A 24,140-nucleotide genomic window follows, 5' to 3' on the forward strand; every position below is an offset into this window, starting at 1 on the left:
TTAACTTAAAAGAATGACAGAATTCGTCCGCAAGGGTGCCGTAACGGAAGGGCAATGAACTTAACGGACTCGAGACGATATGCTACCCTTGATCCCACCCTACAGAAACTGACAGGTGGCCAACCATCCCCTCCAGGATATGTCCTAGATTGGCCCAATATTGGATTTAAATTTGTAAATATAAATAGAAGTAGGAGAGTTGACACTAACCATCACCTCGGGGCGTTTGGTATCGGCTATTCCAGTGCACTGCCCCACTGCCGCATTGGATATGCAAATACTGTACAAGATACTGTACGACAACATTCTGAAGCAAGTTAATCATTGTTGGTGCATCCCATTTAAAATACGTTCAGGACTTATCACCAGTATATTTTTAAAATTAATTATGAGAAGATCTAACTATGGACCATTGAATTGATTATTTATATTTTGTGTACTCATTAGTTAGAAAATATAACACAGAAAGATTGTCAAAGATTTTGATTGATTGGTGTTGGGATTGAATGTTATTTTCAAAGAGAACGTCGCAGTAAATTAAATGGGGAGACGGAAAACCTGTCTCAGGGTTAAAATTTACCTCCAAATTTCTGACCTGTTTTGCAGTGGTGGACAGCTTGTCCCAGCACTAATGAGGGGTCGGGGTGGGACAGGTTGTCCGCCCTTTGCTGCCAGTATTATCATCGAGTTGGACGACAGTTGACAGGGGATGTATTATATTATATAATCATGTGACATCGTCTACAATATATGCATTTACTGTATATGAAACCCCGAGTTTTCAGTAGGCCTATCCTTTGAAAACTATTCTAGTCATTTTTATGTTTATATCAGGACATGGCTGTCTATTAGATTTGGCCAATGTTCTGAAAAATATTTTCAATGGACGAAATTCAATTGACTATAGGCATTGGTTTTAAGGTGCATTCGCAACAGGATAAAGTTGTTTGCGTATTGATTCAGATAATCTTTTGTTTAATCCCTTGAAATTCACGACATTTTGGTTGAACACCAACCTTTTTGGGAATAAGTACCGGTATCCATTATTATTTTTGGAAATAATCAAAATATAGCTTTTTGTACACTTCAATTGGTTTAAAAAATGCCAGTTTTTTTATTGTTACATTTTATGCCTCATCTGTTATATAACGCAACAAAAATATATATCTCGATCACAGTCTTGTTTTAAGCAATGATTTGCACAGAGAGAAATCAGGTTATTGATTGGTCCTTTAACTATTTTATTTTGTAAGATAGCATTAAAAGTTGACAGCCCACCGTCCAACGGAATTAAATAAAATTCGCTTTGGATCGAATCAGCAATCTTCAGATTCCGTTTATGCTGTGCAGAACGACAGTGAGTGACCCATAGAGCCCTGGAGACCCCAAGAGCACCTTGCGGCCCATGGGGTCAGGGGGGCGTTGGCTAGGTGTGGGGGGGGGCACGTAGCACCCAAAATGTGTAACACGGAGCCGGACACGACACTGGTGCCACACTTAGGTCCAAATATGGGTCAGTTTTTGTTTGGAACTCGAGCGGTCAATGACCCTACAGCTGGTCTTGGTTCTCTGACCCTCCACAATTCTGGTCAGTTGTTCTTTGTAAATTGGCTCAAAAGTTTGTAAAATACAAAATGCATCGTATAATATAAAGTTATATAAAACGACAGACAGTCAGTGATTGTCTCTGTACAAGTTAAGTGTCTGTTTGAGTATATTATTTTTTACCCACTTCAATGTCAGTTAGGGCACCTACATATAACTTTAATAAGTTGTTTTCACTAAACAAGTAATTATTTAGGTATTGTGTATCACGTTCACAGAACACAACAATAACTTCCTAAAAGTACAGTAGTATAGAAAATCCATTTGGGCAAGTGGTTGGTTAAAGACCAATTATTATACTTTCCGTTGAGTAAATACGTATTCCATAATGGGGGTTTTACTATTAAGTAACCTTTTTGTATATTTCATAAGCAATAGGCTAAAAAAATACTTCCTTTTTAATTGGTCTAATCTTATGTAATGTAGTGTTGTTCCTACAAGTAAAGTTATACTATTTCATCCTCCTCAGTACCAATGGGTTTTAACTTTCAATTGTAACACCAACATTTGACTGGTATTCCCTGACAAAACACCCAAGTTTGAAACGAAAGTCAGAAATATACAGCTAATTTAGCCTACATTAGAAAGTGGTAGCTTTGGGCTATTTGTTCTGCAATTACTCTAGAAAGCCCAACAAGAACTTCGAGTAAACAGTTTTCTAATTTCCAGATTTTCCACTAAGTCATTTTAAATATAATGGAAAATAATTTTTTACTTATTAGGACAAGTAGGGGTGTTAAATCACCCAGTCCATAATAGAGTTTTGCAAGCTATTGAAACATGTAATGCAAATACCCCTGCCAAAGCAAACATGCAGACTAAGTGAATCTCCATTTTTCTGATTGGGGTTTCACTAAAATATTTCCTGATAATTGTCAGATTTATACCATATTTAAATAACATTATCTTTTACTTAATTTTCTGGTTCGGGGAAGGTAATAAAGTGTGTTTTTAGTTGAAATGTCCGTAGCAGAAATAATAAAAAAATATCCCTTAGCAGGCAAACTACAAGAGTTTATTTATTATTCACAAGAATAACATGGGAATATTAAATGCACCATTTTAAGTGCTCTCCGTAACCTTTAATCCTAAAACAACACTTTAATATACACATTTTTAGCTCTACACGGTGGTTTTTATGAATTAAAATTTTTATTTTTAATTGGGTATTTAAAGGGTGAAAATCGGAAATAAAAATGATTTTTTTTTATTATTAAAGCCCCAAAACACCCCGTTCCCATGACCCGACCTTGCTGGTTCGGGAACTCATTCAATTGGATCCAGCCCTACACGTTAATCCAGAATTTCATAAAAATTGGACCAAAATTACCTCAGTTATCGTATTCTTAATGCTTAAAATTTCTAACTTTCCTGTTTGGTTCATATAGACCAAAAACACTCTTTTGTTAGCAAAACCAAAAAACACCACCTCTAATTTGACGAATAATGTAAATAATTACTCCTATTTTGGTTAGTTAACTTAAAAAATAAACATTTTGTTTTGAGCCTTCCTTTAAATTTAGTAGGTAGTCATTCAGTTTCCTATTTTGATTAGTATTAGTGTAGTATTGAGCATAAATTGAGTTTTAATTCACAACATATTCGACCTATGATGTCGCATTTTTTATCTTCGAAAACTTTTTTTCAAGTTCATTCTTCGTAAAGGTAAGTTGTATCAAACACATTTCAGCCATTTCCCATAGTATATTTAGTTTAAATTCGCAATCTTAATAGCTTAAGTAATTAGGCTTTGATTGGTACTAAACATTCTTTTGACACATCCGCGGATACGAGTGTTTCTCTCAATCGTGGCTACAATAGTGATACCATGAGTATGAAAAAGCCTTTTAACCGTAATCTTGTAACGTTATATCTTGAGATGAGTCAAATACCAATCTCCGAAACGTGTTAAAATTTTTGTTTTTACTATCACCCAATAGGAAAATACCCTCAATAACCTATTATAATTAAAATATAAACATCGTTCAGCCTGTAATTATATTAAACTCCAAAAATAATTGGATAAACTAATACATCCATTAGATTTCATTAGTATACTAACACAACCCGTCGTGGCATTTCTAATTAAAATTAAAATTAAAAAGCTAAATGATTTATCTGATGCATCACAGTTAAAAAAACAATACGGATATAGTTTGAAAATGAAATGTGTCTATATGTTAATAGGCAAGCATGTTTCTTTAAAATCTTTTTTCTCAGCTCCTGTGCATTGCAGGGAAAATCTACGCTTATTGTTAGAAATATATTTGCCTGTAGATGTACAGAATACCTTTTAAAATTAAAATAAACTAAAAATAAGCCCAAAAAATGAATTTAAAATTTAAAAATAAAATTAACATGGGACTCATGGGTTGCCATGCTGGTGACGAAATAACAACGAAATATAAACAGAAAATTCAAACAAATTAAAAAAATTGCAATCACATGTTTAATTTACAGCGTGGGGAGAAAATAGAGTCTTTACATTAGATATTTTTGGTCGAGTTTTCAACCACTGGATGACCTCTAGTATTCATTAAATCCATTAATAAAAAATCATATATACAACTTATCATCAAATCTAGTTAAACATTATGTGAGTAATAGAGTTGAACTCAACATTTACTGTCCTTCCTCCAGGAGCTTCAGACTACTCACTATGAAACCACATACATAATGTTTTTGGCCAAAATATGTTTCCCGCTTTTTCTCCTTTCACTTAGGTTCACGGTTTCCACGATTAAACCTATTTTTTTCAATAGTACAGTCAGTTCTTCCATAAGGGGGTATTTAAATATAGATCAAAATTAAGTTAGACAACTGTAAATCCATAAATAATCTTTGATATTATGGTTTGAAAATAGTGACCCCCCCCAAGTAAGGTATTATCACAGTTTAGTACTTATTGTATGTCTCATGGTAACTTTGTATGTTTCCACCAGCCAGTCGCACAGGTGGTTCACCCCTGTAGTCACTCTCACTCTCACAAGGTCACCCTTGTCCAGTAGTCCACTGATGTCTCCGCGGCGAACGCTCTCAGAATGACAACCTCAGTTTCGGTAACGGGCCATTTACACAACTAGCTTACAAATGGACACTATGTGTTCCAATTGAGAAGATGCCTTTGTGAAGGTGGTGGCAAAATATAAAAGACGGGCGAAAAGATTTTGATTTTGTTGGTCCTTCGGGCCGGATGTCACTTATTACTGTTGACTGGTTATTGGTTCATTACAATTTTGCTTGTTTGGGAGAGCATATTTTTTGTATCAGTACATATTTATCGAGATTTTGTCAAATATGTGATATGAGAGTTTTAACATTTTAAGATTGTTATATTATTACTGTCTTCTTGGATAGAAATTGTGACGCAGATAACACATGCTTGAGTATAAGATTGTTAAAATGCCTAACATAGCTGTGTTAACGGCTTACACCAGCTGAAAAGCATGTACCATAATCAAAACCAAAGTTTTTCAACACTGCTACAAAAGTAAAATTAATTAATAACATATTGTGTTCTTGTTTCAGATTATAACATTGAACATACATCCATTTGTATGGCGGTCGGTTAGGTAAAAAAAAGAAGTCCAAAATACTGCTTTGATTTATAATGTACTAGCAGAGTACCCGTCCTTCGTAGGGGAGTGGCATAAAAGTATAAAATGCTTAGTACAGTTATACTCAAGCTTGGCGTTTGCAATGAGGGAGGACAAAGTATGATAAAATTTGCTTCTTTAAATTTACAGTATACTATAGTATTACACATCTACCATAGCCATATTATGTTCTACATATTATAATCTAACAATAGAAAAAAATAAATTATCAAAGATTCACAAAATATCACAAATTATTCGTGAAATTAAAAACATAAACATAACTGTAAACAGACAGTTCTCATTGTGTATCACAGTTTTTTGTTGCTGCTTAGTTCAAATGAGCTGTTTTCATAAATGAAAAAAAAAATAATAGTGCTGCATCCTGTTGGTAAATCTTATAACTTTTAATGCCTTTGCATATAATAGAACCAACCTTTTTAGTTTGAAAACGGCTGACTAAATTCTTTAATTCCATTTAAATATGAGTACTCATAAGGTTAACATGGGAAACTCTAGAGTCACTGGGGCGGAGCCCGAAAGGATTTTTGAGATAAAAATATGCCTATATGTTAATCGGAAATGTGAGCTGTCATCATGCCAAATTTGAGCCCAATCCATCCAATGCGTGATTGAACTTTAAACACACAAACTTTCACATTTATAATATTAGTAAGATATTCTATATTGTTATTTTTATCCAGGAAAGAATAGTATGATTATTATTAATTAGACTAAATGTTTATAGTTTATATATGATTCAACCATTCTAGTTAAAGGAATTAGTAATTATTTCGTAACTAATCAATGTGTATCATCATAAATTTGAGTGTCTTGAATACATTTTTTACCAAGTCCAGACAGTTCGTAAGTTACCTTAAACTACCTGTAAATTGCCTAATTAATTTTACGACGTCATACTAATTTATTAAACTAATTATACAGGTTTGGTTTATTGATTGACAACCTTAACAGCTGGAGGCAGAACCGGATCAGCTGTTCTGTTGATTATAGTCATTATCATGTGATCTACCATTAGCACACAGCTGATTATGGTTATAATTGCGATAATCATCTTGTATTATTTATCGACGTCTTGCCAAAGTAAGAATTCTTTGAAGTATACAATCGACCTCATTGCTTTAAGAAAGCGTAACGTGGAAAATCACTGAGCAAAAAAAGGTTTTCTGGGTTATGATTTCAAAATATAGCTAACCACTAACAACCACCTTTATACGAGGTCTCCGTGATAGTACTGTACAATCTGAGATGAATGAGATATCTACTTGAATATCCAACCACCCGAATAAACTATTTGCACAAGGCGGACTTTCAACTGGTGCATTCTTCGGCCGAGGGGTTGACAGTTTTTTGGATGACTCAGTCCGGTTCTCATATGATTTTACGGAATCCTGATCTGCGATTGGTTCTTATCTTGCAAACATGTCTGGGTAGGTTGTATGGTACATATAATACAATTTAATAATCTATATAATTAATACGCTACATGAAACTTTGTCGGTTGAACTCCTCCGCCATTTCTTAACCGATTTTATCCATTGACGTCTCATTGGAAAGAGCGTGTCGCGTAGATTTGCAAACTGGCCTTACATTTTTGAAAACGTCCCTTGGGCCCTGCCCCAGTGGCTTTGAAAGTGCCCATGTTATCCTTATGGAGAACATAATTGTTTACATTTTGATCAGCTGTATAATTTTATTGCTGTTATTTATTTTTCAATTCAATGTAACGAAACGCATTGAGTACATTTATTTACTATTTGAGTTTGTGTAAACATAACCCCTAAGACGGATCGTGTTGGTATGGTTATATCTTAAATTTGTGTATTTTCGTTGTTTTGTGTCGCTATGACGGATCGTGTTAGCATGATTGCAACTTAAATTTGTGCGTTTATCGTTGTTTTGTGTAGCTATAATTTGTTTATTTGTCGTTTTTTCTTTTAAATGCCTCCGACGTGACGACAACGAAACATAGATAGGAGGCGTAATCGTGATAACGACCGCAGCTACAGAACAGTGACACATAATAGGCTCAACTATTAGGTAAAAAATGTGCCCTAACACTACCCCAAAACAACTTTTCGTTCTCAATTGGCCCTCTATCAATGACCTGTGTTGCATGTACAGCGAGGCATTTTGAGAAGGAGAAAACCGGCCGGAATGCTTTAGGTTTATCAATTTATCAACGAAGATAAACATGGTCTGAGTTACACACCGGTAATCTTTGAATTGACTCTTTTAAATTCATTGTAAATATGACTGTTATTCGTTTTGAAATAACTCCTGTAATACTTTGCAATTGCTCGAATTCGAGCAACATGTACACTAGTATAAAAGTATTCTATTTAAGGTTAGCTTTACTGAAATAATAAAACGTAAAACTATTCTGACATCAAAGTCACATTTTTAAGGTAACATAAACCTAGCGAGTAACTTTATGCCAGGTGTAAAAAAATGATGAACTAATATTGCTTTGTCAAAGTTTGGTTGTAAAATTTTCTCTTGTAACCCTCCAGTGCAACGCAACACACTGGACACTTAATAAATTTTCACAATTTTATCATAAATGTTCAAAGAAGTTCGTAATTCTAGTTTAAAATGCTCCTAGATCTCCATTTACAATCAAACATAGTCCCACGCGATCGTCAGGATTCCATCACGAATCTTTGAATCTGATTGTTATGAAAAAACTCATGTTTCCAACCGTATGGTACTGTACTCCGAAAAAATCTTAAAATCTGAAAAACTTTCTGTAATCTTTATTTCCCTGGTTATGCCCTGAAGAATCCGGTACCAACCGTATGAATTCTTGCTTATTTAACAATTGTGTGGAATTGTGTTAGAGTTAGAGGTATTAATTTTGTACTCCAGAACACCTGTTTTCCTCGAATCTACGAATCCTTGAATCTCGCATAAGCGCAAATAGCCTACATACCTATCAAAACCTTATGTTCCTAATATTCTCCTAATCGTTCGTTTTCTTAATAATCTTCGTACTGTATGAACCTCTTGCAACCTTCAGCATTCTTCCACCAAAAGGAAACTAGTATCACGGCCATTTCTCTCATCCCCGAAACCTTAGGGAAAGTAGCCCTCGCATCGTTTCCCCGGTTCCTCCGGTTCCTCGGGAGATGGCCGGAGAGAAAGGCTGGAGGTTGATGACCCCACTTTCCCTGTCACGTGTCGTAAGCAGTAAGCAGCAGCTGTATAGCTTTGTCCGTCGCATTGTCACTTGCCGCTGCCGCTGGCCCGGTTATGAGAGCCGATTAGGCCGGATTGACATTATGAAACGCATTGATTCAGTTTGCGTAACCAAGGATCAGTCTGGGGTCTACGCCCTCAGTTCGGCTTCGGCTTGGATCGGTTGGCCAAGAGTGAGTTTAGGTAATAAGTTCAAGAACGTTCATAGCCTCAATAGGCTGTCTGCGTTGAGTGCACAAGGATGTTTCGGTTTGTAACAGGGATGAGATTTACTGAGAGGGTTTGAAGAGCTTGCAGCTTTTGACTGGTAAATCCTTTTATTTCCTCCTCAGAAATGAATTGGATTGTTGCAAATCCTTAAATTTGAGTGAAACAAGAATTCCGAAATCATGATGGGGATCTCAATATCAAGGCCTGAAAGAATAATATCACCTCAGCCATATAACTTATTCCATAAGGAATCAATACATTATGAGTATACTATACGCAAATCACCTCTTATTGTTGCTGTGAATTATTGTTCCTTGTAAAATTGTAAACAAAAACTTTTTGGCAATTTTTAAATGGGCGTTTTGGCAAAATTGGGCCGTTAACAAAAACTACATATTCACACAATCATCACACAAATCTAAGGACAATAACTTTAACAAAGGCATATTTGTTAAATGAATTGTTTCGCATTAGTTCATATCAAATAATGTTCAATCAGTTCAACCATCACTTATTTATGACAAAATATGTAACAGTAGGGAGATCAAGTATGTTTGATTTCGACACTATGTTTATCCCGATTTTCGGTTTCGATTACTGTATTGTGGTTGATATTGCCTATTAATTTGTTCACAAATATGCATATGGCTATATATAAACTTTTGACACATTTGTTGTTGTTTTTGGTAACTACAAAAAACATGTTTAAAATACAGCCAAGATAGACAAAGTAATACAACGAAAAACAATAGTTTTTTGCGTATGATGTATTTACTTAAATTAATATGTTGTCCGATATAATAGGTCTGCTCGACAAGCAAAAGAATTAATCCATGTTGGTAGTAGAGATTTACAAGGAACTTTCATTCTACCTTCTTATGAAATGAAGAGACAAGGGTTGAGATTTCAATCTTGTAAATACGTTCCATATCTTTCTCTCAATTGAAATCCAAACTATGGACTGATGTTAATCCATGAAAAGCTGTTACTAAGATCAAGAAAATGTTTAATAATATTTTTCTATCGTTGTTAAGGACTAGAATAAAATAATCTTAAAGTATTGAATGATCCTACAAAATAATACCCTTCACTGGGGTAGGTACCTCAACGATCTGCAGTTGTGTTACATGATTTCTAACAGAAATTTCTTTTTCAGATAAAATGTTTAACATTCTTCTCGCATTCGTGGCTATCCTCTTAACCTACGTCTTCTACAAGTACTTCCAGGACATGCAGAGTCTTCCACCAGGACCCTGGGGTCTTCCCATCCTGGGGTCTCTCCTGAAGATATCCCCCAAGGAACCCTACTTGAGTCTCACTGTCCTAGGGCAGCAGTACGGTCCTGTCTACAGCATCCGTCTCGGTCGTCTCTTGGCAGTCGTCATAACAGATCCGAAGATCATCCGTGAAACATTGGCAAAAGAAGAGCTCAGTGGTAGAGCCGACTTGTACCTCACCCATGGGATCATGAAGGGATATGGTAGGTGAACACAATAGCACATAAATCCATATTCAATTATGTTTCAAATGAGGCATCTTTCTTTGAAGTAGTCTATTGATACCACACGCGATTAATCTAGTTAACAATTGTGTTTAGGCACTGAGTTTCCCTTATCATAAGAATTAGAGATTTCTGTCCGTATAAGGTAAAGGTATTAAATGGTGTTATGAAACTGTATGGAGGAAGATCTCAAATGTGTAAACAGTTCTCCATGCCAAAGAGAGAGATGCTAGATTTATCTTTTTCTGATTTGGCAGGTGGACTTACTGCGTGAGCTGATCACGCTAACTTGTCGGGTCTTGGTATTACCTTACAGAAAATCTACTTTGTAATAGCCAGGATTTGGACAATGAGTTTAGAATGCCAAATTTATGTCCTCGACTAGGAATTTCAACCGTTTTAACCGTTAGACTAGCTGAGGCTCCAATTGTATTTATTACCAATTTATGTTCCTTTTAAGTTGTATTTTGTTCATATCCTATACAAAAAATCGTTTAAAACCAATGCATTTCCAACTACGCCTTTAAACCTAAATTATATATCAAAACACGAAGGTAGTATTTAAAATCCGTCAAAAAACAAACTGGAGAAGTTAGTTTTTGGGTGTTTTATGCATGCATGAACACTATTATAAAAGCAAAATAACGGGAAATTAATGGTTGTCAATTCGTTGTATTTTAAAATGTGTGTCGCATAATTTGCCAGAAAAGGAAGCTTGGGAGACGAGACAACTAGTAGAATGACAAATGAAGAGGTGAGCACATTGGGAAAACTCCGACAAGCTAAAGACAACGAAGAAGTAGAAAGTTTACATTTCGTACTTGAAAAGTAACATCGTTTGGAAATCGTACAATATTTTGCAATCATAATAGTTTTATTTGTGAACTGAAATGTCGTATTGATTAAGTTTGAATTTTTGCGTCTTTATGTCCAAGTTCATCCTCTGCTACCATCAAACCAATTTTGAGGTTTGTCAAAACCCTGCAGTATTTCTCTTTGGAATAATTTACTTGTTGTGCATACCATGCGATACACCCTGTGAAACGGCGTGTATAGTTTGTCTTGAGAGATTCACAGCGTCTACGGTAGTTACGACCGTCAAAGTTTCCAAAATAATCTATTTATTATCCAGTTAGTAGTGCTTCTGAATTATTTAGAGTTATTATCAAAGGGATTTTTTTAGTCACTAAAGTCACGAAAGTAAACACTTTTCATTATACCTTTATCTTGAATTCTTAACTATCCACCGTACTAATTTGAAGTCCTAAGTATTTTTAGTATGAGTAACTTATGATCACAGCTTTACGGGATAAATAAGTCATAAAATCCGCGAGGGGTAATATATAGTCAAAACTAACTACAGTACAATGATTGCAAGTCACAGAAAAACAAAGTGTATTTGAGATTGGGTTGAACATTAGTTAAAATGCTATTAATCTGCATCAAAAACTGTATACTCTACATTTGGTTCTACTAATACTAGATTTTTGGTTTTAGTATCTTGAGTAAAAAGAGTACAGGAAAAAATGACAGAAGCATTAAAAACAGATTAAAATATTGAAATTATTTGTAATAACTACTAAATTCATTCTCTCAGGGGCATAAGCATTTAATTCGTGAACGAAGGAAGAAAAATTAAGATTCATCTGATCATAAGAGATACTATTCTTTGAGACACATCCAAGCTCGAGAAGTGTCCCGGGGGGCATAGCCCCTAGCCCGGTGGCACGTGGACCTAGGTCGTCCAAGAGTCAGTAGGTTACTCCATTAAGGTGAAACCTCCAGAACCGACAATGGGAGAAATCGGCCTGAGGGGATAGAAATGTAGCCGTAATTCGGTCATACCGAGTACCCGAAGATACCGTAAGCGGATGGGCATCGAGTAACGGTGTCCCTGGAGGTGGTGTGATAGGAAAATGATTACAGAAACTGGACCAAGAGAAATCCAAGGTCGATTGATTGTGTGCGATGGTGATAATTATGAAAAGTGCTGTAAAGGAGAAACACGTTTTACTTTAGTCTATTCAGTTGGGAATCGCTTTGCAGTACACTGAATTAATTATTAAGAATGAGTCAAATGATGGTGTGATTTGACAATTATTTCAGAAGGTAAACTGAGAGAAATTTATGGTTGATTAGCATGTGTGAGGATGATATGATGATATTAACGAAAAACGTCTTTTACACGTAAAGTATATCATTGGGCTATTGTTTCAACATATTTCAACAAGTTACCCCCATGATATACGTTGAATCTTTGGGAATAAATCTGATTTTTGAAATCGTTAAAACTGAGCCAGGAGAACTTGAAGATTGATTGTTTGTATGTGCAATTATTATAATGTAATAATACCCCCCCGCAGCAAACCTGCAGACTAAGCAAATTTCAATTCATCCAATTTTTATTAAAATATTCCCATAAAAAAGACATATTCATTCCCCATTTAAATAACATTAGATTAAATAAGCGTCTAGGTTTGCTGCTAAGAGAAAGGCAAAAGGTGATTTTTCACCAAATGTTTGTTTTGCTAAGTTTAATCAACATACATCCATAAACAAGCAAACTATAACAGTTTTCTTCTTCTTCCTAAATATAAGATGGGAATAAAAAATATAATTTTTTTTGGAATTTTTCTCGGTAAAATTTCATTTTACAACAACGCTTTACAAAATTATTTGTTTTTTTAGCTCTACAAGATGGCTGTAACGAACATCAGAATCTTTCTTGTTTTAAGGTAAAAAATTAGAAAAAAATACAATTTAAATACATTGTACAGCCCTGTAATGCCCCGTTGGCATGACCCGATCTTGCTGGCTCGCGAACTCATTCAAGTTTATCCAACACTACACACCATTAAGCAAAATGTCATCAAAATCGGACAAATACTCAAGTTATCGCGTTAACGGATAGTGTTTTTGGCATCTGGGGACATCAAAATAAAAATAAAAAATCGGCCTTGGGTCTAGGTATTACCGTGTCACCTACGGCAATAGCTACTTCCCTATAGGGAAATTCACTAAAAACTGTTTTCAAACACTGTGTAGAACTTGAACAACCATAAAATACAGCGCGTTCCATTAGATATTTTTTAGTTTCACCATATTAGGAAATAGGCGCATTTTAAAATTCTAACTATTATTGTTCGTTGCCTATAAAAAATAAGGGGATTTCCCCACCTTTGAAATTTTGGGGTAGGTAAAATAACTAGTTTATGACAATGTAACTTTTAGAAGAATTAAAAGATATTAAACGTAAAACGTCTGAACATAATGTTTTGGGGAGCTCTGGGAGGTTCTGGAATAGTTCAATCTTAAACTTGGCAGACTTTATACTATTGTTAACAGTTAAAAAGTTATGTTCCGGGTGTATTTGTGAGAAAGATGGCGAAATCTAAAAAAGCTACAAATATTTTTAAATTGATTATTTGATAGAAATTTTAGGATATTCTTAATCAATCGATCAATCAATGTTTGAACTCATTCTCAATTATCTTTCACAGCCAATTTCCATATTACTACAAAATATTTATCTTAAAACAGAACTGAGTCTGGCCATGCAAAAAGCGTCATTTCTGTCTTGTCAATTTGCCTGCCAATTTCCATATTGATTGTTAGAAAGTTAGATTCATAATATTAAAAAATCGTACAAAATAATTATACACTTCATGTACTATATTTGCCACTATTGCGCTGTGATTGTTTGTACAAGACTTAGCGAGTTTGCATTTGCACGATTTGATTTTCACTTAAATCTTTTTTAAATAACATTAGGTTTAATACCAAGGTTTGCTGCTACAGGGAGGGTAAAAAGTGTGGTGTTCTAGTAAACAGTATTATTAGCTTGTTTAATTTATTTATTTTTATACCAAACTAGCTGCTGTACCCGTGCTTCGCAACGGAGAGAACACTGAAGCGAAAAATTCGATCTTTTAGCCTGATGTATAAAATAGTAAAACATTCCCCTTCGGTTTCAGGAACATCTCAATTGAAACACTTAGTTAAAAAAATCTTTTTCTTTAAGGCTATGCTAACTTAAAAGGCTACATAGTACGAATGATATGAGGCGCTCATACATGTATGTAAAATATACTCATACGATTAAATTTTCAAATGATAAGCTGACTTAAACATTTATTTCGTTGAAAAACGCACATAAGGCACTGTAGTAAAAGAAAAATACCCCCGCCGCAGCAAACCTGCAGACTAAGCGAATTTCCATTTGACTGATTAGATTTACACTGAAATGTCTACTTAAAAATATAACATTTATTCCCTATTTAAATAGAATTAGTTTAACAAGTACTTAGGTTTGCTGCATCAGGGAGGGTAAAACTCTTTTTTTTTGTAAACTGTTAATAGTTAGTAAGAAATTAATGTATTTTCCAAATTTGATCAAAATATGTTCATAAACAAGCAAACTACAACAGTATACTTATTCTCCATAAGAATAACATTGGAATTTAAAATTTACAATTTTTTGGAATTTTCTCCGTAACCATTAGGCGTATAATAACGCTTGAATATACTAAATTATTTGTTTTTTTAAGCTCTACAAAATGATTTTGGAAAGAAATTGCTAAATGTTATGTTTTTTGGGTCAAAAATGGGAAAAACCTATTTTTACCCCATAAAACCCCCCGTAAACCCCCGTTCCCATGGTCCGATCATGCTGGATCGCGAACTCGTTCGAATAAACGTAGGTTTACACATTTGTACCAAATTTCATCAAAATCGGATCATTTTTGCTCGAGTTATCGTGCTAACGGACATATATATATATATATATATATATATAAATATATAAATATATAAATATATAAATATATAAATATATAAATATATATATATATATAAATATATAAATATATAAATATATAAATATATAAATATATAAATATATAAATATATAAATATATAAATATATAAATATATAAATATATAAATATATAAATATATATGAATTTAAACGGATGGTGTTTTTGGCCTCTAGGGACCTCAAAACGAAAAAAAAATCGGTCCCGCGTCCAGGTCTTACCATGAGTACTACGGTAATAGCTTATTCCCTATATGGGAAATTCGCTAAAACAGTTTATATTGATTTCACATACAACTGATATGTTTTACCCTAACTACTGTTTTTTTTTTTTTTTCAAATTCCAATCTGAACCTGCAGATCAGTGTGTATATATCACAATAATAAGCAAAAATAAACTAATTGTATTACCTTGAAAACTTATATTACCTTTTGTTTGAAAACCAACCACTATTATTCTGTATCAGAGGCACAAATTTCGTTAATCTATACTAATATATAAAAATGAGATGGTGTGTGTTTGTGTGTGTGTCTGTCTGTTACTTAATAACGCAAGAACCACTGGACCGATTAAAATAAAATTTTGTATATATGTAGCTTATATACCTGGTTAACATATCGACCTATTCCTGTTATCATATTTCCCTTGGGCTACGCCCCATGGGCTTCCAAAGTTTCAATGTTTACATTTTGGAAGAATGTAGGCCTAAATAGTCAAAAATATTAATTTAAGTCAGCTGTAAATACTATAATTTGACAGTTCAAACAGCAGAGGTTAAGAGGTACAGGTTCTGCTCCCAAGATCCTAAAGTTTTATGCTTATGAGAATAGTTTGATTTTAATATTTATGAAGATATACTTATTTTCATGGAAACAGAAGGATCATTATAATGTATAGCCTAAATGATGTGGAATAATTTTGATATGGTAGCTTTTTGTTTACAAATTTGAACTGATAGACAAATGTTTGGATCAGGATTTTTATGGGTTTTACAAACTTATACAGAGATGTATGTAACTATTTTATACAACAGAATTAAAGATACAATTTTTCGCTTCAGTGTCCTCTCCGTTGCGAAGCACGGGTACAGCAGCTAGTTTAAATAAAAATCAACAACAAAATACATAACAGTTATTATTTTAACTCGTTCCATAGTTCAAAACTGTATGTATTTGCATTAATTTACATCATAATTTTAAACATTGAGTAAAGAAATATAGTTACGTTACGGATATTTAATTTATTTTAGAAACAAAAGTGAATTGTGTCTGTTTCCATGAAAAAACGTATATTTTCATAAGCCCTGTAATCCAACTATTCTCATAATCATAGAACTTTAAGCCGGGTTTTCCTAGGCGCGGAAGTGGAGAGCGGAGAGAGGAACGCGGAGAGCGGAAAAGAGATTAACATAGTGTTCCGCTCCGCTTCTAGGAAATAGTAACATTAAATTACCTAAGACGAGTAAAGTCCGCTCTCCGCGTTCCTCTCTCCGCTCTCCACTTCCGCGCCTAGGAAAACCCGGCTTTTTAGAATCTTGGGATTGGGAGCAGAACCTTTACTTCTTAACCTCTGCTGTTTGAACTGTCAAATCATAGTATTTACAGCTGACTTCAACTAATATTTTTGACTATTTACATTCTTCCAAAATGTAAACACTGAAACTTTGGAAGCCAATGGGGCGTAGCCCAAGGGAAATATGATAACAGGAATAGGCCTATATGTTAACCAGGTATATAAGCTACCTTCATATAAAATTTTATTTCAATCGGTTCAGTGGTTCTTGCGTTATTGAGTAACAGACAGACACACACACAAACACACACACCATCTCATTTTTATATACTGTATTAGTATAGATAAAAATAAATAATTTTGTCAAGTTTTATCAAAATATATCCATAAGCAAGCAAAAACAGTTCCACAAAAAATAACGTGGGTATTTTAAATTTCAAACATCCTTTTGAAATTTTTCCGTAACTGTTATTATTTCTCGTGATCGGAGATGACGTCATCGATATTTCAGTGAAACCCTCAAGATAGCCCGCGATTATGGACACATTATCTTCTCCGGTTACAGTGACGACATCGTGGTCTTCTCCCGCGATCATGACAAATTCGTAAACAACGAACGCAATTGCATATAATTAATTGTTTTTGAAGCTCTTTAAAACAGGTAAAAGATAAATTGGGAAATTTTATATTTTGAGGCACAAAAATAAGACAACCCAATTTAACCCCGGTCCCATGGCCCGATTATGTTGGTTTGTCAACTCGTTTGAATAAACGCAGGTTTCAACATGAAGTTTGTACAAAACTTCATCAAAATCCTATGATGTTCGCTCGAGTTGTCAGTGTTTTTGGCCTCTGGTGGGCATACAAATGAAAATAGTATATTTCATCACTAGGGCCTAAAGTGTCTCTTTTCGACCCGAGCTGAAGTTTTACGATCGAGGCGAAGCCGAGTTTTCATTTAAAGATAACCTCTCAAAACTGACTTGTTTTAAATTTAATTTGCTAATTGAAAAAAAAAACAAGCTGTTTAGAAAGTTATTAAATCGTCTCGTCCATTAGGATTGTGTTGGTGTATATTATACTATCGATATGCTGAACTATATACAAAAAGACAACAATCAACTACAATCGATACATACATTCGATACATGCAATTGTTATAATCGAAATTTACTGCTGAGTTGGCAACAGCTGATTTTTACTCCCTAGGAGCTAAAAAAAATTGTACTCCCTAGGAGCTAAAAAAATTTGTACTCCCTGGAGGGTAAAACTGGTACTTTAGACCCGCAACACATGCATTAAAATGGCTATTTTTGCTGCAGTATGACGAAAAGTAAATTGGTCCCGGATCCAAGTCATACCATGAGACCTACCGTAATAGCTTATTCCCTGTATGGGAAATCCGGTTATATATTTATGACGGTTATAGTGTCTACTGGATCGTGGGAGATGATACTGAAGTCTTTGATCTTACGGGAGAATCTCTGAATTTCACCTCAATCTTGGGATACGATGAAGATAATTTTTCGTAATTCCGGGGTTGTTAGAGATTTGTTTCAAGTCGCGAGACACGGATGTTAAAATTTCGCCCCATAGCGGGAGGCGATGATGATACCTCTGTGATTGCAAAATATGTTGTCAAATTCCTGTGATCCGCGGGAGATGGTCATGATTTCACCGGTAAGGCGCCGATGACGTCTCTGTGATCCGCGGGAGATGGTCATGATTTCACCGGTAAGGCGCCGATGACGTCTCTGTGATCCGTGGGAGATGGTAATGATTTCACCGGTAAGGCGCCGATGACGTCTCTGTGATCCGCGGGAGATGGTAATGATTTCACCGGTAAGGCGCCGATGACGTCTCTGTGATCCGCGGGAGATGGTAATGATTTCACCGGTAAGGCGCCGATGACGTCTCTGTGATCCGCGGGAGATGGTCATGATTTCACCGGTAAGGCGCCGATGACGTCTCTGTGATCCGCGGGAGATGGTAATGATTTCACCGGCAAGGCGCCTATGACGTCTCTGTGATCCGCGGGAGATGGTCATGATTTCACCGGTAAGGCGCCAATGACGTCTCTGTGATCCGCGGGAGATGGTCATGATTTCACCGGTAAGGCGCCAATGACGTCTCTGTGATCCGCGGGAGATGGTCATGATTTCACCGGTAAGGCGCCTATGACGTCTCTGTGATCCGCGGGAGATGGTCATGATTTCACCGGTAAGGCGCCGATGACGTCTCTGTGATCCGCGGGAGATGGTAATGATTTCACCGGTAAGGCGCCGATGACGTTTTTGTGACCCGCGGGAGATGGTCATGATTTCACCGGTAAGGCGCCGATGACGTCTCTGTGATCCGCGGGAGATGGTCATGATTTCGCGGTTGTTACGGGAGAATATGATGATTTCTCCGCAATTGCGTAAAATGTTTACGAATTTGTTGTGTTCGCGGGAGATGACCACGATGTCGTCACTTTAACAGGAGAAGATAATGTGTTCATAATAGAGGGTTATCTTGAGGGTTTCACCAAAATATCGATGACGTCATCTCCGATCGCGAGAAATAATAACGATATTACCCTGATTACGGATTACCGCCATAATAACATAATAACAGTGTAATGCAAATATTTAAAATTATTTTGTTTGTTATTGGAATTCGTAATAATTTACACTCGATGATTTGAAACAATATTTAAGTTTCACTGTATGTACTCAACCATACAAAAATAAATAAACCTTCCCGAACTAAAAGTACAATCTCTTCCATCCCTACTAAACTACTAATTGCAACAACCCATTTGTGGTAAACTTTAATTAAAAAAATAAAATAAAAACTATATAAATGATACTGTATTCCTAAGAATGACTCAAAACTGACCAGTAAACTTAACTGTATTTAACTGTATTGTGTAGTATTTAACTGTATTCTGTAGTATTTAACTGTAATTTTGTAGTATCGATTTTGTTTTTAACAGCATATTTATTTAAAAGACTTTAATAAAAACTGTTTTAGACATGATAAATAGTAATACTATTGAGAGAGTAATGTAGACAACTTAGTTGTCAACCCTCTCGTCAATCACCAAATCGCCCATATTGCACCACCGTGATCACCGATCGCGAGTGACTCACTAGTCACTATTACGTAATCAAGGGTCGTTGACGGACCTTGGAACGTCTTATCAAGGTCGTCTACCAATCATCATTGTTTTGCACATGGAATTATTGTCTAGTTTGAATTATCGTTCCGAGAATAGCCTCGGTAACAAATAGGATCCATTCATCTCCCACTCACTGCGCCGGGATCAAATTGAACGAACGAATTAACATAGTGTTTGTCTCTGGCAGGCCTTTTATGGAATGTCTCGTATTAGCATAGAGTCTTCAAGGTTTTAAGTTGAACGGTACCAAGGTCGTTCTTTTCGTCTGCAACTTTGTATCGTGTAAGGAAGCGCGTTGTTTGTGAGGAAATGTGTTTTATAGGTAGGATTGTCGCGTGAATGCGATAGACTCCGACATCGAATTACCATGAGGTTTTTCATTAGGAAATTTGGTAATAACCTGTAACATTGATTTCATTCATAGGAGTGTGTAGTAGTCAGAGACTTAGGGTTGAGCGCTGGGCAGCCCAATAAACTCTGACGGTTTTCAGTTTCTTCTCCCTACTTTTAAGAATTATTGTAAATTTAGGCTACACCAGTTACATTTTTTTAAATCTTTTTGGACTTTTTGTTGGAAAGCACTTATTAACGAGGCAAGTCAAAGGCTGTATTGGCAACTGCTTCCATAACTGATCCTTCAGACACTGTTTACTGATCGTGAGGTTTAACGCCTATTAAACTGTTTTCATAACACTTGGTTTTTGTAATGACAAGTAATGATTCAATTTAAAATAATATGTCATTACTTAACACCTAAAAAGACTCTTCTAATCTGATACAACCTCTAAGAAATGAGTGGGGACCCAATAGATATTTTGGCGCGTGCGATGAACTATACTATTCATCCTACCACATTATTCCATGCTTATTAATCAACTAAACGAAATTTTGTATGTTGTCCACCTTTATAAAGTAGCTCCCAAAATAGTTTCCATCTGATATTGTCCTTAGCTCCGTTACTGATCACTCGGCTAAATCAATACTAAATATGAATTAAAGGTATAATGCGTAAATAGTATTACATTAATAAGTGTCAAAAATGACGATGATGGGGTGTTCGTTGTAGTGAAACACACTATGTGGGAGGAGGATAAATTCAACCATTTTAATACGATAGTACTTTCATCGTTACTATTATTTTCCTCAAATATTAGCAAACAAATTTCAATTAGAAAAACATTATGGCTGATGTCATCGACACCAGGTGATTGGTCTAATGATGCACAATATAAATACTTTAGCCCAACAACGCATGTATTATAATAATTGATAACAGTAGTATTCACCACAGTATAAGGAAAAATGAAAACCCCTCATTCAGCACAACAATGCTGTTGAATGTGGATTTCGGCAGAGCCGTGTAACAGAAGATCGGGAATAAAACAAAACAAACTTCGAAGGGGTTTGTACAACCATTTGCCATCGTTGACTGGCAATCGGATTGACGGTTTGGTGAGGTATAGAGGACATACAGCCAGATATTAGATTGTTTACAAGCATCAAAGCTTAATAACATAATGATTTTACATTTAAAATTCCATAATTCTTCATGAAGATAGAAGACGCGGTAGGATAAGGTCACAACGCCACGTTTTCTACCTGAATGAAGTAGTAAACTCTAAGCTAGATAAACGATGTTGCCGAGTGAGGCAATTCCAAATTGCGAAGAATGCAACAACGGTCTAACCGATGAATGGGAGGCTGTTTCCAGGAACCCCCAAGTTCAAGGTCGGGTTCGGGATTAGCTGTTACGTAAGGATTCCAGGATCCCTCGCAGTTCCACGAATCACTCCGGGGGATTACTCGTCACCGGATCCTGCGAAATTGAGAGTAACTCATGAATAGATACTCAGGGCTTCCAAGAAGTTCAAGTTCAAGGCTGGCTGTGACTAATGTTTCTGTCACGTTATGTTTCTAGGGATTTTTCAACAGCGTATTTTTAGATTTGGTTTGATAATATGGAGGGTACAAGAACTGTGGACATTTTACTTTAGCAGCCTATTCAAATTTAGATATTTTGTTTGGACTCCCCCCCCCTTAAAGATAAATTAAAGTGTTCCCAAAAGTGCCTTAAGCCAACTTAACGTTTGATTCTTACATTAACGGTCACTAAACACCAATTTGTCCATGCAGAACGTTCTTCAGGTATTTTTACACCTATGATTCAGGAATGGATGATAGTTTTGATAAAAATGTATAAATGTGCGTGTTATAGAATTAATTATGCAGCTATATGGACGGTAAATTATGATTATGGACACCAATAGGCCTATGGCATGGTTAGAAGTAGCACAGAGAAGGAAGCAGTCCAAAGGAACATAGTATTTTTGTCAAACAAATTTAGTTGGACAAAAACCAGTAAAATGTAATAGTATCTTTTTAGTCCAAGGAAACAAAGCTTTGTTTCCCTTGTCTGTGCTGTAACAGACTAGCCGCTATGGGATGAGGAAGAGACAATGTTGGTTATTATTATTATTATTATTATTATTATTATTATTATTATTATTATTTCTTTGTCATGAGAGCCGAAGCCCCCTGACTGCGTACCCGGTACCTATCCTTGAGGACATACCCGGGCCCCATGATGTAGGCCGAAGCTTACGCATCAACCTTTAGCACATCATGGGCGGATGACTTAAGGTCATCAGGCTCGCCGGCTGCCGAAGCAGACCCTTCGGAAAGAGGGTTGCCCCTCAATCCTAACCAGGGATTCCGGCTGCTTGTTTAAGCGTCACTCCACCTGGGTTCCACCAGGTACAAGCCCTGAGGACCATAATGGAGCGCCCCGACGCATTTAGTGCAAGCAACACTCGGGACCTATGTAATCCCTGACAGGCAGAACCCGCCATCATAGCCAGAAGGAAGGGGACCGTCAGCACGCTGACGGGGGGAACCCCAACCTCCCATTTACACCACTACCCGATCGAGGCCTTACCCATTGCTGGGAAACCAGAGATAACCAGAGCGATAGATCCCCAGATACCCCTGGCGGGCTCGGACCCAGCACCCGATCTACTTCGTTTGCCCGTCAGACCCAACATCACTGCCAGGCCATCAGGGTTTCCCAAAAGGAGGCAGGTATAGAAGTGGGACCCACCCGGATGAACCTATCCACCAGAGGTGGCGACACCCTTGACTCAATTGAGGTTCCGGGAAGAACCCCCCACACTCAAGATAACCATACCGTCCGTGCTCAGAGTCAGGGATTGGTTTGCATAAGTGCCTACAAACCGTTGCCCTCACACTGCGGAAAGTTACGTTGCCCTTGAGTGTCCCCGTGAGCTACGGGTACTTGCCCGTTTTCACCTCCAGGAACGGTTACTTCCAAAGTCGAGGATTTGCCACACTGAATGCTGGTCGCACACAACAAGCAGGCCGAAGCCCAAAAAACCACAGACACAGGTAGGTTAGAGAATATGATGCACTTCCATCTCTCCTAGAGCTAAACACCCCTCCATCCTGGATAAAGGAATGTCACTGGGACCCAATGCCCAGTCGTCCAAGACAATGTTGGTTCCTTGAAAATGCCATAAAAATTATTTCACAACCCCCCTTTAATTTAGAAACGAATGCAACTGTATCTTGACAAACTAGGCGTGCGGCCTCAGGTCCGCCAATTGAACGTATGAACAAAATGGTTAACACATATTCTTGTCTATATAAAATTTGAATTTAAAAATAAACTACAACATAAACACTTTTAACTATCAATACAATACTTCAAACGAGTAGAGTACCTAATCTCCCTATAAAAAATTGCTCGGTTTAGTTCTTGTTCTTAATCACGACAATGTTAGATAAAGTAATACGAGGACAAATTTTGATTTTTCCCGGTCAACCACAGCTTTATTTTAGGTGCATCCTTCACTGAGATGTACTGAAATCGAACAGGCAAGCTTTAGTGGGGATTGCCTATGTAAACATTTTTTTCCATTTAATTTCTCTATTTAAGGAAGGAGTTCATTATAAAGAAAAGGTAACATATAGCTCGTTGTACTAACCCAGTACAATGAATTTTTAAATTGCAAATAAGGAAATCTGCAAGGTAATTTTCATTGTTGGTAAATTTGTACACGAAGTGAGCTGCAAATGGCTAAACCTATGCTACCAATACATAGGCATGCACAGGTCTAAAGATTATTCCGAAGTATCGGACGAAAACCTTTTTAAATAATTAAATGTTATTAAGGTATTGGCAGAGATCTGATGTTGCGTAGCAGCAGTCATCCCGTTCATGGCAAAGGACACGCATAGAACAATCATAGAATAAATTACAGGCATAGAATAAATAAAATGGTGTTTATTTATTCTATGTTGCAGGTAAATTAGCTTGTTCTTTTTATACACCATAGTAAATTGCTTTGTTTGTTTAACAAGTATATTATTTTTAAATTTGTTTATTTTTTTAACATTATGGTTCATATAGTAAGGCGAACATTCATAAAATATTTTTAGACATACAGTACTTCTTACTTACACCATAGAATAATATAGAATTTAGACATGTACCTAACCCTTAA

The 24,140-nt window shown here is 36.0% G+C and overlaps 1 protein-coding gene across 2 annotated transcripts in view; it reads left to right on the plus strand.

Annotated features, from left to right (window-relative positions):
* LOC129004126 (cytochrome P450 306a1) overlaps positions 1-24,140 on the plus strand; it is a 75,091-nt gene that overhangs the window by 37,378 nt on the left and 13,573 nt on the right. For both annotated transcript variants that reach the window (XM_054432570.1, XM_054432564.1), the window contains exon 2: positions 9,787-10,110. In XM_054432570.1, the coding sequence (XP_054288545.1) occupies positions 9,792-10,110 (319 nt within the window). In that variant the 5' untranslated portion in view covers positions 9,787-9,791. The remainder of the gene's footprint in view (positions 1-9,786; positions 10,111-24,140) is intronic.

This window comes from Macrosteles quadrilineatus, unplaced genomic scaffold (assembly GCF_028750875.1).
Source record: "Macrosteles quadrilineatus isolate MER2022 unplaced genomic scaffold, UCM_ALF_1.0 Scaffold_1__1_contigs__length_201487025, whole genome shotgun sequence".
In the NCBI taxonomy this organism is placed as follows: Eukaryota; Metazoa; Arthropoda; class Insecta; order Hemiptera; family Cicadellidae; genus Macrosteles; species Macrosteles quadrilineatus.